The sequence below is a fragment of the Camelus bactrianus genome, chromosome 10 (genome assembly GCF_048773025.1).
Source record: "Camelus bactrianus isolate YW-2024 breed Bactrian camel chromosome 10, ASM4877302v1, whole genome shotgun sequence".
NCBI lineage: Eukaryota > Metazoa > Chordata > Mammalia > Artiodactyla > Camelidae > Camelus > Camelus bactrianus.
In genome coordinates, this window is record NC_133548.1 from 15,005,814 (window position 1) to 15,020,352 (window position 14,539).

At 52.5% G+C, this 14,539-nt stretch overlaps 1 protein-coding gene across 7 annotated transcripts in view; it reads left to right on the plus strand.

Annotated features, from left to right (window-relative positions):
- AMBRA1 (autophagy and beclin 1 regulator 1) overlaps positions 1-14,450 on the plus strand; it is a 152,462-nt gene extending 138,012 nt beyond the window's left edge. For 5 of the 7 annotated variants that reach the window (XM_074372095.1, XM_074372094.1, XM_074372096.1 and 2 more), the window contains 3 exons: positions 5,115-5,207; positions 6,498-6,691; positions 12,891-14,450. In XM_074372095.1, coding sequence (XP_074228196.1) covers positions 5,115-5,207; positions 6,498-6,691; positions 12,891-13,387 — 784 coding nt within the window. In that variant the 3' untranslated portion in view covers positions 13,388-14,450. Of the gene's footprint in view, positions 1-4,317; positions 5,208-6,497; positions 6,692-12,890 lie in introns of those variants that run through there. The other 2 variants (XR_012509602.1, XR_012509601.1) reach the window with 2 other exon arrangements.
- The last annotated feature ends 89 nt before the right edge of the window (positions 14,451-14,539 follow it).

Here is a 14,539-nt window from a genome sequence, read left to right on the forward strand (position 1 = left end):
CTCATAGTTTGTCGTGGGCCCACAAAGGCTTTTATGTCTAAAACCCCAGCCTACATACTTGGTGTGAGTCACAGACACCTCAGCCAAACATGAAGCTGGCTTTGGCCTCTCTTTTCTCCCCATATGTTGTCTTCAGCATCCAGAGTCTCAGCAGGCTGGAGCCATCTTGGGCTGCCTGGGGAGCTCTCTTCCCCACCAGCAACTCAAGGCTCTTACATGATGAGATAGCACGAGTGTCTGACACAGTGCACAGCATCCCATCACAGACCAAGTTGTGTTGGACTCAGAGGGAGTGACTTGAGCCTGCCTTTTAGATGTTGCTGTTTTTCCTGATTTCTTGGGTTGTGTTAACAAATGCCTCAGACGTTAGGGCCAGTATCTAAGGGTACCATATAAATTAAGATGGACATGACTTTGTCCCAAGTTGTTCAAAGCTTCTCTAGTTCTCAGGCCCCTTCATAACTATACAGTTTTTTTGTTTGTTTTTTTTTTTCCTTTAGGCAGGAAATACTAGAACAATATTCAGGTAAGTAAGCTAAGACTCACCCAAGGCCTCCCAGCAGATCAGTGACAGAATTAGCTTCCTAACTTTCTGATTGGTAGTTCTTTCCTCCAGCAGGTTCTGAAACCTTTTTTTTTTTTTCAGTCAAAAACCCCTTTAAAATTCCAATGAAAGCAACATACTCTCTTCCACAGAAAAACATACCACAAGAGCACGCATGTAATTTTGTAACTCTTTTAAGACCTCAGGTGAAGAACGCGGTTCTAGATCGCTCTGAGCCGTTTAAGGGTCAGGTGATTGATGCAGTGGGAAAAGAGACAGGATAAGAATGAATGTTTACATATTTCAAACAATCTGTGATTGGTCTCTGGCCTAGAATGAGGAGGACAAATAAACAGGGAAGTAGAAGCTCAGGGTTGTGGTCTCTTAAGTAATCAGCTGCTTGAGGCCTGCTGCCTGGCCCCCTGTGTGTGATGCGGCTCCCTGGCACACCCGATCCCAAGGGCACGCAAGCCAGCTGGGATGAGATTACAGCCCTCCCTCCAGAACAGGTGGTTGTCTGCCTTTGTCTCAGGCACAGGCAGCTGCACCACATTTTGTGCTTTCAGTCCTCTTCTTGATTTCTCCTCCATTGTCTTAGCCTCGGCACTGTCTCCAAGCACAAAGACAGAAGTAATAGGCTCCTTGGGCATCTCTTGATGGTACTAAAACCTCATTTGACAGTAGAAAAAGGCCTCAGGAAACACTCCGTTTCTCCAGGCAAATTCTTAGGATAGGTAAAGAGATGAACCACTAGCTCTTCAGCCCCTGTACAAAGCCAGTACAGTAGATGATGGCCCAGCCACCCACCCTTCCTAGCAGAAAGGTGCTCCTTTCTCCTTTGCTTTACTTCCTAACCTGCCACTCCTTCCAAGCTGCTACAGTGCCTCTGGCTGACCGCTAGTCAAGCCAAACTCCCACCAATAACCATAGTGGGTGAGAAGTACCAGATTGATAGAGGAGGTGCCTGCTCATTTCTGGCTTCATAGGTCAGCCCTACAAATGGGAGTTGGGGGGCAGGTGTTGCTGGGAAGACCACTGCTTTTCAGAGTCAGCTCAGAAGACAGAATTCAGAGACTCATGTCAGAAGAAAAGTGGGCTGAGACCATGGGGCATCTGGCCCTTTGGCTGAGTATAGGACACCTGTTAAGGCCCTAGCTCTGTCCTTTAAGAGGGAGCTAACACTGTAAGTGGTGATTTTAATCAAGCATTACCTATCAGCCAGGGAAGGCACGCCTCTGAGTCAAAAGGGGAGCCGCAGAGACTGCACTTTGCAGGCTGACCCACAATAGCCAGCTGCCAACCGTTTCCCACATTACAGAGATGGGGGAGGTAAACACTGGTCTTGGAAACAGTTCTTTCCAAGGAGAGAGCTGTGTGGTCCAAGCCTCTGCAGCCATGTTCCTGATAGATGAAAAAGGAATGCTCTCAAAAGGAACACTCCCTAGAAGTTGGGACGTTCAGGGTCAGAGTTCTGAGTAAAAGTGTTGTCACCACCAAGGAAGCCAGGCGGGCTCTCAGCTGTGTTTGGGGAGCCCTGAGGGTTCCAGTTGTGTGGGAGTCATTGGGCCAAGCCCAGAAGCACAGCTCACAAAGGCTGCTGAAAGAATCCAGGTGCTGAATGGAAGTCTCTTTGAAAAAGCTGACCCCAATTGGCTTTCTCATTCTTCTCCATTCCTCTGTGTGTTTGTCTAGCTTCCAAGAAGAACCTAGAGCAAACAGTGGTGACTCATCCATCCTCCCTAATGCCCAAGGAGAAAGGAGATGGTTGGGACCATTCTTTAGCTTACAGATGCAAATCAATGATACTGGGTATTGAAGACTAAGAGTTTCAGTAGCCAGAGAGGGTGTCTTCAACTCTGTTCTTTGGCATAGTATGTGGAATTCCAACCAAATCTGTGAGCATGTTGTAGTCAAGCTGGTCTGACCACAGAAGGTAAAACAAACCATGGCTAGAACTGGACCTGTTGGTGGGAAGCAGAGAGGATTGGGGTCTGGCGGAGAATGGGGCAGCACACGGATAGTTTCTGTCACCCTGTTCTGTTTGGCAATTGCCCTCGTCAGTAAATGCGTGGAGTTCACAGTGTGGAGCTGATGCCACATGCTGTCAGATAGAGAGTGTTTGAGCACTTTGGCCATCAGCATCATGGTGGCAGTGGCACCTCAGAGAGTATGCCTTCAGCTGGCATCTTTTCTGAAATGGAAAGGAAGGTGCTTGGTCATTCAGTACATGGTTTGGTATTGGTTTGGTGAGAACAGTTTGTTGTCACTAACCACTCCTGGTTAATAAGAGTTACAGAGGAGGGATTTGGCGAGGACCCACATGGTATTGCCACCTGTCAATAAATCTTGACAAGTTTGTAAATCAGAGGCTCTCTGGCAGCTGGCTTCAAGTGGTGCCTCATGCAGCCAGGATTTGCTCATCAAAAATTGCGGAGGTGGCTTTGTTTTGGGGGGGGTCTCTGCTGTTGACTTCTGGCCATTTGGCTTCTTCCCTAACATTAGATCTCTTCTCACCTTTGCCCTCCAGTGCCCTTGTTCTTCTCAGGCAACCCCCACAAAAATAGCTGAGTATTCAGAAGAGGAAGGAAATGCTACCTTTTTAGAGGGCTCATCTGAAAAAAGATCACACCAAATCTGCCCTTTGTGAGGAGCTGGGAGGGGTTTAGTCCAGATCAGGGGAAGGGAGAGCACTTTTGTTTGGCTATGGCTCTTTCCCACAGGCAAAGCCCAGTCCCCAGAATCTCAGTGACCCTCTAGGGACGGATTTGGGGGCTCAGTGCCCAGGCGCAGTTCCTTTCACCTGAGGTAGCATAGCCTCCTACTCACAGCTGCTCATCATGCAGGCCCCGCTGGATCCCTGTACTGTCTAACCTCACATTTATGAATGAATCCCCCTCCATGACCCCCTCACAACTCATCTTTTCCTGGCTAATCCTTACAGCCCACTGACTTTCATTTGTTTGTTCTTTATTAAAGAAGTTCTGTCATTAAAGGACAGTGACCTAGGCCTCTAGGTTTAAAAGCTGGCTTTCGTTGGAGCTTGGCTTAGTCTCCTTGAGCAGCCGTAACAGAATACCATAGACTGGCTGGCTTAATCAACAGAAATGTATTTTCTCACAGTTCTGGAAGCTGAAAGTCTGAGATTGGAAGCCAGCATGGTTGAGTTCTGGTGAGGACTCCTTTCCTGGCTTGCGGATGGCCACCTTCTAACTTTGTCCTCACATGGTAGAGAAAGATGATAGATCCCTCTCTTCCTCTCCTTACAAAGCCAGAGTCCTTTCGGATTAGGGCCATACTCTTAGGACCTCACTTAACCTCCTAAAGACTCTATCTCCAGATGCAGTCACAGTGGGAGTAGGGTTTCAACATACGAATTGGGGGGACACAATTCAGTCTGTAGCAGAGTTCTCTAAGCATATGTGCACACCCTGCCCCACTTAGGAGCAGAGCTGGCTATTTTGAGCATCTCTTACAATCTCTACGTAGACACTGGAGTTCTAATCAAAGGGCTCAAAGACACCTCTTTCCCAATTCCTGTCCGCCTGTGTTCACCACTGTCAGCAGCACCACACCCTCAGCCGTGGTGATTGGTGCTAGGTAACATCTCTTCCAGTGGGGAATCTTTAAAAGCAAAGCTGTCTTGTGTTTTGAGACCCAGCCAGGATTGCTGCGTGAGATGGCACATGAGTATAGAAAGAAGACAGGCCACTGCTTCCCTTCTGGCAGCTGTGCCCACGTGGGATTGGAAGGAACTGCTTGATACTCCATTGCAGGGAAAGAAGGAACCAAGGAAAGGTTGGCTGCCCAGAGAACCTGATGGACAGAAACTCTTCTCTGTGCTGTCAGCAGTCCAGCGCATCGCTCTTGGAGTTTCCCTCCTTCCTCCCTCAGGAGTTTGTGAGTGCTTACGGGGTTGTCTGCAGCTCTGCGAGCACTTCTCTCAGTGTCTTGTCCCGCCCGCCTGGCAGAGGAGATGCTAGAGTCAGAATAGAAAGAGATGTGGGCCACTCTGGCTCAGTGGGAGATTTTCCTACTTAGACTTCCTCCAGGCAAAGTAAGAATGTCAAGGTGCCCTCATTTTCCTTTCTCTCAGGCCCATGTCTGTAGGGGAGACCAGGTGGTGAGAGCCTGCACTCTGTTTCTGAGCACCAAGCCCGGCCTTTAAACAGGACCATAGTGACACCCTGTATCTCCAGAGCCTTTCTGGCCTCTCATGTGCCGTCTTAGCTGCTTTCTTATATGTCTGAAGAACACTAAGAACCCACTGCCTGTGTCTGGCATGGCTATCTGTTAGCTCTCTCTTAGCCCCAGAGAGGAGCCAGTTAGGCTTTGGGGAAAGGAAGAGGCTAAAACACCACTCCAGCCACTGGGGCTGTTGGAGAGTCATCCAGTCTGCTCCACACTGAGCATCCTGATGCAGGAGTATCTCTGGTCCTGGTCTCAGCCCAGCCCCAGGAGAGAGGAAGGACTGCCTGGCCAGTCCACAAAGCCCCGGAATTGCAAGGAGTTCTGGCCATTCCTTCTGATGCCTTCTACCTTTTCTCCTCCACCCTTCCCACCTGATTTACAGGGCCTTAAACTCTGGCGTTGAGTACTACTGGGACCAGCTGAACGAGACTGTCTTCACTGTCCACTCCAGCAGCCGGAGCAGTGAGAGGCCAGGGTGAGTTGGTGAAGGAGGAGGGGCTCCACTGGCTGGAGGCCCGCCCTCCTGCCTCCTGTGGGCTCTGGAGCAGTGCCCTCAGACTGTGCTCTGGGGCTCTGTGGGTTCCTGTCCTCAACCAGAGCAGCTTTTCTTTGATCTGCTTCATGCATTGAGCTTTTGCACACGATTTCATTTGAGGAAAGTGTTTCATGGCTAAGAAAGAGAACAAAACCTCTGCTATCTGAGTCTTGATTTGAGACAAGCTGGTACACTGCCCCCCCACCCCACCCCAAGTCCTGGCCATGGTGTCTGGGTGCACTGGGGTGAGGAGAGAAGACAAGGCACTGGAGGGGGATGTGCTCCCTTGGAAGTTGCTCATGGGCCATCTCCCACGTGACCAGGGCCTCAGGGACCAAACTGCCCAGAGCTACAACCGAGGGACAAACCCTCCCGAGAGGCCACTTGGAGAGTAAGAACCTGGTACTGATTCTCTTATCACTTAATTCATTAATGAAGACTGGGACATCCTGAGGAAACAAAATGCTGGGTTGACTATAAAGCCAAGGCAATCACTGCTTCCTCAAGGAAGTACAGGGCACAGCTGGAGGAGTAATCCAGAAGCAGCTAGAAATATGAATGGCTGGTGACCGCCTTTAAAGTCCTGGGCTCCCTCTGCTGCCAGCTCCAGCTGTTCTGAGGGTCACTGCCTGGGAAATGCCCAAGGAATAGAGGGTAAAGCTTTTGGCCTGGGCCTTACCCATGGGGCAGCCTTGTGCTCCCTGCCTTCAAGGGTCTATTTTTAGGAGGCCCTGAGGGAGGATCCCAGAACAGCCTCATAAGAGTCCTGGTGCCTTTCCTCCAAAGTGGAGATTAAGTGGAAAGTCCCAAGAATTTAAACTGGAGTCTTGTCAGCATAGAGTTAGAATGTAGGAAAAGCTAAAGAGGAAAGACCTTCTTCCACTGCTCAGCCTTTGTCCATGGAGCTCAGCTAGTGGTTTCCTGAATCTAAGTTTAAGAGACTTTTAAGATTAGCCATCTCTACCTCCCCAGAAAGGTCCTCATTTAAGGAAGTGACTGGACCAACTGGGTTTGCAAAATTGGAGGTTCTGAAGCCTCCTTTCATTGTCCCAGGGAATGGACTGATCTGAAGGAGAAAGGACTCAAATTCACTGCCATCGGGAGGCGGCCATAGGAGTACAGGGCTTCTCTTCCCAGCCTGCAGGCCCTGGTCCAGGCTGTGCCCTGAGAGCTCTGCGGGGGCTGCTGTCCCAAGCCCTGCCTGACTCCAGTCTGCCTTTCTCTCCCTAGAACCAGCAGAGCCACATGGAGGACAGACAGAGACATGGGACTGATGAATGCAATTGGGCTGCAGCCCCGGAACCCCACCACCTCAGTGACATCTCAGGGCACCCAGACTCTGGCCCTTCAGCTGCAGAATGCCGAAACACAGACGGAGAGGGAGATACAGGAGCCAGGGACAGCAGCTTCGGGTCCTGGTGAAGGTAGGGGCCATGTAATGCCAGAGGGGAAATAAGGCTGAGGGGTGGGCAGTTGGGACCATTGTCACCCCTCCCTAAGGCTCCCGGCCAGTGCACACAGACAGGTGGTGCTGGGAGAGTGCCACTCCAGGCAGGGTGAGTACCCCCTCACGTGGTGGCGCTGAGCCTCTTCAGGTAGGAACATCATTTCCCTGGTCTGGGTCACAGTTCCAGTTAACTGACCTTTTTTACAGCTTTGCTCAGCCCCCACCAAGGACCCTGACCTCATTATCCTCTAAAACTTGGAGGGCCCAGGTTGTTTTTCCACAGAGAGACCACAGAAAGTCACCTTGATAGAAAAGGCCACAAGAGAGACTGCTGTGAGCTCTCCTTCCAGAAACTCGCACCTCGGGCTCCCAGGGCCACCCCACAGGTTAGTTTGTCTTCGCTGACTAGCCTGGCGGATTCGGGACTGCCACAGGTGGGGCCCTCACATGCCTGTGGTCCATCACCATTTTGGCTGCAAGCTGGCACACAATCAGCCTCTTCCTCTCCCCTGGTGCAGGCGTGGCTCAGCCAGCCTGGCCCTGGTGCTCTGCGCCGGCCTCGTTGCTAAGAACCAATTAGCACTTCCCAGCGGTAGTGCTTGAGCCCCTTTGGAGTCTGTCAGCAGCTGTGTTAAATAGGCTGTTCTCGCTCAGTTGCTCTCCTTACCCCCTACTCCAGCCCCTGGCTGCTCCAGACTCCAACAAGGCAGCCTCCAAACAGACATGCATTTTCTAGGTCTACGTTAAACCATTTGCTCAAGAGAGACCACGAGAAGAAAAGACACAGTGTGCACCGCGCAAAGAGTAACAAATCTGCCTGTGTTACCTCCAGGAAACAGCTTTCTCTATCACAGCCCTACCACCAGGCACTGTCCCCATTGCTGCCATAAACTGACTTTTTTTTACAGTTAAGCCCCTTTTTGGTCTGTGGCCCAGGCCACCTACAACTGAGGCCCATTACTCTGTTGGATGGAAGCCTCTTGGTGTGAACATAGCAGCTGGCAGTGCCACCTGGAGCAGCCCGGTGCAGCTCCAGGCCTCGCTGAGCAGGAGAGAGCTGAAGCCCGTCCAGCCAGCCCCAGGCAGAAGTCTGAGGCGGCCCGGTCTGGTGCGATCTCATAGCCATTTACTGATTATCTAGTATGTATCTGCACTGTGGCTGCAAAAACAAATGGCCTTGGTCTTTCCCCAAGGAACTAGAAGTCTAGAGAGGGAGGCAGACACCCAGCAGATAAGTTACTCAGTGTGATCAGGACCTCGGGGCACAGAGGAGGTGGGGCTCAGGGAAGACTTCTGGAGGAGGTGACCCTGTGCTGAGCCTTCAAAGATAAGTAGGAAAGTGTCAGGCAAAGTGGGAGAGGGATGGGAGGGGGCAGGCATTCCTGGCAGAGGGCGTAGTACCTGCAAGGACACCAAGTTCAAAAACATTACACTCTGCACCAAGAACCACTAGCGGATTCATGTTCGTGGTCTGTCAGCTCATGTTGAGAACTGAGGCTGGATGAGCAGGGAAGGCAGATTACAGGACCTGGGTCAGGAGGAAGGCCTTCACCCTGGAGGTAAAGTGCAGTGGGGGCTGCCCACTTGAGCAGAAGGGCATCTTCTGGTGTTTTCACCTCCCAAAGTAGCCTCTGATTATTTCTTGATTAGCATCAGCTCGTTTCTGACCGCCAGTCAATTATAAGTTCCTTTCTTACTGTTTGGGAGTAGGGGAGATAGGCTGGCAGGAGGAAGGAGATTCTCCTTCCTGGTTCCAGAGGCCAGAACCTCATTCCCTCCCAGTCTCCTCCCTACAAAATAGAGCGGGTGGTGGTGGGCAAGTCAGTCAGAGGTCAGAGGTGCTCTCCAGCAGGGGGAGCAGTCGTGAGCCGGAGCCTCAGCAGAGTAGCTCAGATGGCTCACCATGACTGTCTGTGGCCCTGGGAACTTTGCCTAGAGCTCTAGACCGCCACCTCTGAAAGGGACAATATCACTGTCCCTTTCAGAAAGCCCCACACCTAGGAAGAAATAAGGGGAGAAGACGTGTGGGATGCTGACTGACAGATGTGACCGGCCAGCCTGGTCTCTCCTGTGGCCAGGAGACTTGTCCTGAGGTGCTCACCCCACTGAATACCAGCACCCCGTCCCAGCCCTGTCTCCTTTCTCCTTGTTGGCAAACTGGTGGCCACATCTGCAAGAACATGTAGAGGAAGCTGCTGGCCAGGCTGGTTAACCCTGCTTCTGCGTTTAGCTTGAAGGTGGGGCAGTTGGGGATACCACCTCTGCCTGTGCCTCCCTCCACACACACACACCGGGCACCGGATTTATTAGTGTGGGAGACCAGCTCTGCTTGTGGTGATTACCATTCTGTGGCCTGTCTCTCCCTTAGCCCTTTCCCATCAGCTAGCACCAAAGGGTTCCCAGGCTACTCCTCATTTTCATGTTCTATAAAAATTTGATTAAAATCTATTCAGCTCTGTCTAGGACCTCTAGGAAGAGCCCTCCACAGGGGGCATTTGCAGCTGCTGACTTTTTTGCTTGTCTGGCTTTAAAGGTTCCCTGCCCTGTCACTCAGAGAGGGAGGCAAGGCATTTCCTGGACTCACTGTTTGCCCCCAGCACTGATACAGTGCCTGCCTGGCATGCAGGGAGCACTCAGGAAGTGTGTGGAGTGAATGAGTTGTGCAGAGGCAAGGCCCTGCCCCTGAGCTTGGCTGTGCTGCACTGTTTGGGGAGCCCATGGCTTTGCCTCTGACTTCTGGGAAGGTTGCCTAGACCTTTTTTGTTGTCTGGTGAAGACAATAGGCCAGCTGCAGTAGCCTGGGCCCTGGGCCAGGCAAAAGCAATGTGCAAAGGGAGGGACAGCACGACTCCTGAGGTCAGGAAGGGCAGCTCCTCTTTTGACTCAAGCTCACTTCCCTCTTCTGAGCTGTGAAACCCCCAGAATTGGGCACTATGGGAAGTTCCTGATCCCATCCTGGCCTCTGCATCCAGAACGTACCTTAAAACTTGCTAAGGAAACGATCTCACATCAACATTAAATCAGTCCCCCATTTTTCAAAGACAAAAAGAAACGCTTTTGCTCCAGGGAAGAATTAACCCCTACGACCACCACTGCTCTTGGGGCTAATAAGTTGGATCCCTTGGCTGCTGTTTCCATCAGGCCCCTGTGTTATCCTCTTGAAGAATGTGCTGGCTGCCTGCAGGGCCCTTAGCCTTGGCTTAGAGTTCCCAAAAGAGAGCACAGATCACAGCTCTCTAGGCTGAAGCTATCTACATCCAGCTCTGAGGAAACCATTCATGTGTACATTTTTAATTCTTCTATTGGATTTTTTTTGAGCACTTACTTTATGTCTGGCATTGTATCAGACACCACGAAGCCAAAGGTATTGCAGAGGGAATCAGATTCAGAGATGAAGCCATGTCTGTTCCCTCAAAAAGCAGGTCCAGAAAGGAAATAGACATTTAAGTGCATCTCCATAGTAGCAGAGTGACATGTGACCAGTTTTCAGGAGCCACCTTAAGTCTGGAACGCCTGTAGACAGCCTGGGAGCCCTTTATTCATTCACACATTCATTTGACAAATAGACACCGAGAGCAAGCCCACACTTTAGACATTGGGCCCAAAGATGCATAAAACTTAGTCCAAGATGTTCAGGAACTTAGAACCCAGAAGGGAGATGCTGCAGCCACAGATAACTCTGACACAAGGAGGTGTGGGTCACTGCAAGGGCTCAGAGAAGGAGCAGCCACTCCCAGCTGGGGACCACGGAGGACCAGGGGAAGGAGGTGGTACTCATGTTAAAAAGAAGTGGACTTTAGACATAAGGAAATGGACAAGTGCACGGCAAGTAGAGCATCTCCAGTGTATACAGGAGGGGCAGATGGGCACACAGCAGCACCGAGTCGGCCTCAGTAAGGTCACTGGGAGCAGGAAGAGGGTATGGTCAGGGGAATGGCTCAGAACTGACCAGAGGGCCCTTAAATGTCACACTAAGGAGTCTTAACTCCTTGGAGGACTTTTGGGGTTGCTGGGTTTGGGACAGAGTGTGGACTCAGTGGATCAGAGCTTCATTAAAATAGTAATAGCAGCAGCATGAAGGCTGGGTGGAAAGGAGAGAGATGAGAAGCAAGAAGACCAGTTAGGAAAGACAGCTGCAGTCGTGGTGAGAGATGGCTCATACTGGAGCCACAGGCACAGTGGGAAAGGACAGAGGGGCCCAGACCCAAGTGCCAGCAGCAGGGATGGATCTGGCTGTGGCATTTCCCTTAGGGCCTCAAGGCAGTCCCGTCTGGCCCCTCGAACTGATCTGCATGAATAGAGCTGATAGTTCACCAGGCACAGAGCCCAGCCCAGTGAGCTTCAATGCCAACAGGCCTTGGGCCAGCCCGCTGCACACCCCAGACCAGGCTGGGGAGGCCCTCTGTGCATAGAGTTCTTAGAAAGCAGTCGGCGTGGCAGTGAGCACAGGGAGGTCCCTGTGGGCCCTCCCCAGGCAGCCCTTTTGGCTCACAGGATAGAAGCTGTGCTGGCATCGAGGTCCTGGTTGACCTTCCCTCTTACTCCCTCCCCACTGCTGGACGGCTTTTTCCCCCGAGAGCAGTGCTCTGGGAGCCCTTCATGTTCTCTTTCCTTTGGCCCTGGGAGTTGGTGCTGAGCTAGCTGAGGGGGACACGTGTGAGGGCAGCTGCCTTGAGGACTTGGGGGGTGGAAGGGTAGAATTTACCAGGAATATGGAGAAAAGCAAGTGGACATAAGCGAAAGCCCAGGTGACGTCCCCACCCAGGGCTGTGGAGAACTGTCTCAGTAAGACCTGGAGGAAGAACTGCTAGCACATGCCTGCCAAGCACTGGGAGGAGGGGGAGATCTAACGGGCTTCAGCTCTGACAAGGCGAGCCTACAGAAGGCACTGGACAGTGAGGGAGCAAAGAAAGTCTTGCAAAGACAACTGTTGGAAAGACAACAAATACCCAAAAAGAGAAAAAAATTCACCATCAAAGCCCACCAGACTGCAGAATCCCAAAGTGGCCAACAGGTAGCTAAAGGATACTAATCTGGTTTAGTAGAGCAGCCTTGGCAGCCCGGGAGCCACGATCACAGTTGCTCACAGGCTTGGACCACTTACCTGCCCAGTGGGGGCTGAGCACAAGCTGGAGGAAGGTTCCTTGGGATGGGGCTCCACTTGCAGAGTCCAGGTTATTCACAACAGCCATCCGACTGAGCGCCTGCTGTGTGCCAGTACTGACGAGAATTATCGCACTCCCTCTGCCTGGCTGCATGCAGGCTGGATGTTTTCATCCCTCTTTTGCAGGTGAGAAAACTGAGGGATGTGGGTGGCAAGGGACTTGTCCAAGGTCATACAGCTAGTGAGTGGCAGAACTGAGCTCTGAACCAAAGCCTCATCTGCTCACACACCAGAGAAAGCTCAGGCCTTTGGGGAAGGAGCAGAACCTTCTCTCTTCCTCCCTAGAGATGCAGGCTGGAGACCCAGGCTGGGGCAGTTGGCTGCCTCCAGGGAAAGACGAGGGTATCAGGCATGCAGCCCCGGGAGAACAGTGTGTGGGAAATAACTTGGGAAAGTTGGTGAGTAAAGCGGAAGTGGAGGACACAGAGTGCCTTTTAGGGAACAGTTAAAAATCCAGTCTTCCTCCTGTGCTTTTAGGAAGTAACATTAACAAAACAACAGTGAGAAGAGACAGCACAGCTTTGAGATGGAGCAGAGCAGACTGTTTGCCTTTGGGCCACACCCCACATGATGCCCTCAGTTTCCAAAGACCAGGCAGCACACCCTATCCCAGGGCCAGATCTGCCAGGTTACCCGAGACAGAGAGAGGCAGACAGTGAGCCGTCTGGGCTCACCTCAGCCGCCTCCGTTCATTGTATGACCAGCCTGCCACTAATGCCACTGGTGCTGAAGGGTTTAAAGCCAGACTCCCAGCTTCTGGTCCAGCCCCACCTCTTAACTGGCTGAGCAGCTTGGGCCTCAGTTTCCCCACCAATAAAACAGAAACATGAATTATGATCACTTGGGGAGCCTTATCTAGCTTCCAAGTCTCTGATTCTCAGAATGAGGGATTGTCCCTCTTCTTGTTTCTTCTTTTAGCCTAGAATCCCCCAGTTCCTACTAGTGGTTGCCGGCCTGACTCCGAGGCCCAGGCCTGCACCTAATTCCCTGTCTTCTGCTTTGTGCCTTCCAGGTGAGGGCTCAGAGTATGGTGCCAGTGGGGAAGACGCTCTTAGCAGGATCCAGCGGCTGATGGCAGAAGGGGGCATGACAGCCGTGGTGCAGCGGGAGCAGAGCACCACCATGGCCTCCATGGGGGGCTTCGGCAACAACATCATTGTCAGCCACCGCATTCACCGCAGCTCCCAGACGGGCACCGAGCCTGGTGCTGCGCGGGCCTCCTCGCCCCAGCCCTCCACCTCTCGGGGACTGCTCTTGGAACCTGGGCAGCTGGCAGAGCGAGGCCTGAGCCCCCGGACAGCCTCCTGGGACCAGCCTGGTACCCCTGGGCGGGAGCCACCCCAGCCAACCCTGCCCTCTTCCTCCCCTGTCCCTCCTCCTTTACCCCTTCCCAGCACTGAGAGACCAACCCTGCACTGCGACCTGACCAATAACAACCACCTTCCTGATGGCAGGGGCAGCAGCAGGGGGGAGGCTGCAGGCCCCAATGGGGAGCCACGGAACAGGTAGAGACATATGCACTGGTGCCTCCCCTCGAACCGCTGAGCAGAAACCAGACCTCACAGCTGACTGGGAACTGGACACGCGGAAGAGCTGCAGGCTGCGTCAGGGAACAGGAGCAAGAGGGTGGGGGGTTGAGAGGGAGTCCAAGTCGGCGGGCTTGAGGCAGTTCACTGGGCGAGGCTTGCCTCGAGACTAGAACCTTCCAGGATCTGGAGCCCAGGGGAGCCACATGCTGCTGTGCTCAGTGTGAATGGAGGAGGAAGTAGGCATCCCTGCCACGAACCCACCTTTCTCCTAGAAGCATGGCTCAAGGGACTCAGCCCTGGGCAGAGAGCCCCCAGAAAGGTGGACAGTCTTCCAGATCTGGGCCAAGCCATCCTGGACAGTGGCCAGGGGACAGCTTCGCCCTGTTCACCTATTGTGTGGGCAGAGCCACTAGGAGCCCAAAAGCAAGAGGAGCAACCTGGCCCCCAGAAACCACCTTCATCTCTGAGCTCTCTTTATCATCTTACCCTACAGAGACCACAGTCGGGGTCAGGCCAGGCTCCCCGATTCCTGAGGACAGGGACTTCCTGTACTTACTGGTGGGGAACAACCATGGAGTGAAGGGGGCAACCTGCTTGCCTGATACAGGAGGGGGTCAAGGGATGGTGGGCAGGTCCTCACTCAGGAGTGGGGGGTGTAGGCTGGCCAGCCCCCAGGGCTTGTCCACCAAGCTCCTCCTTCCCCACCACCCCGAAGGCCATTAGAGCAGCACCTGTGGGTGTCAGTATTACCTGATCCTAGGCCAAAGCCAGCCCAAGGCTGGGGGAGGGGATGAGACTCCAGGTCAGAATGTGAGGTCTTGGTCTGTGATTTAAGGTGTTGCATGTGGAATCCTGAACTGTACGTGTAGTTTCTAGTGGAGAAATCAAGGCTCTGATTATTTTGTTTTTAGTATGAAAATGTGATTTCTTTTCTGTTTGTAACTCATCATAGAAACATTTTGGTGGGAGGAGAGGGGATAGTCTGACTGTAAATGAGGGAAACACCAAAGATCTACATCATTAAAATGATGACATGCCCCTCACCAGGCTCCTCTGTTTCCATGGGGTTGGAAGAGGGGGTGTTGGAGGGGAGATGGGGGTCACTGAACTGAGCTGACTCGGTTCTCCCAGG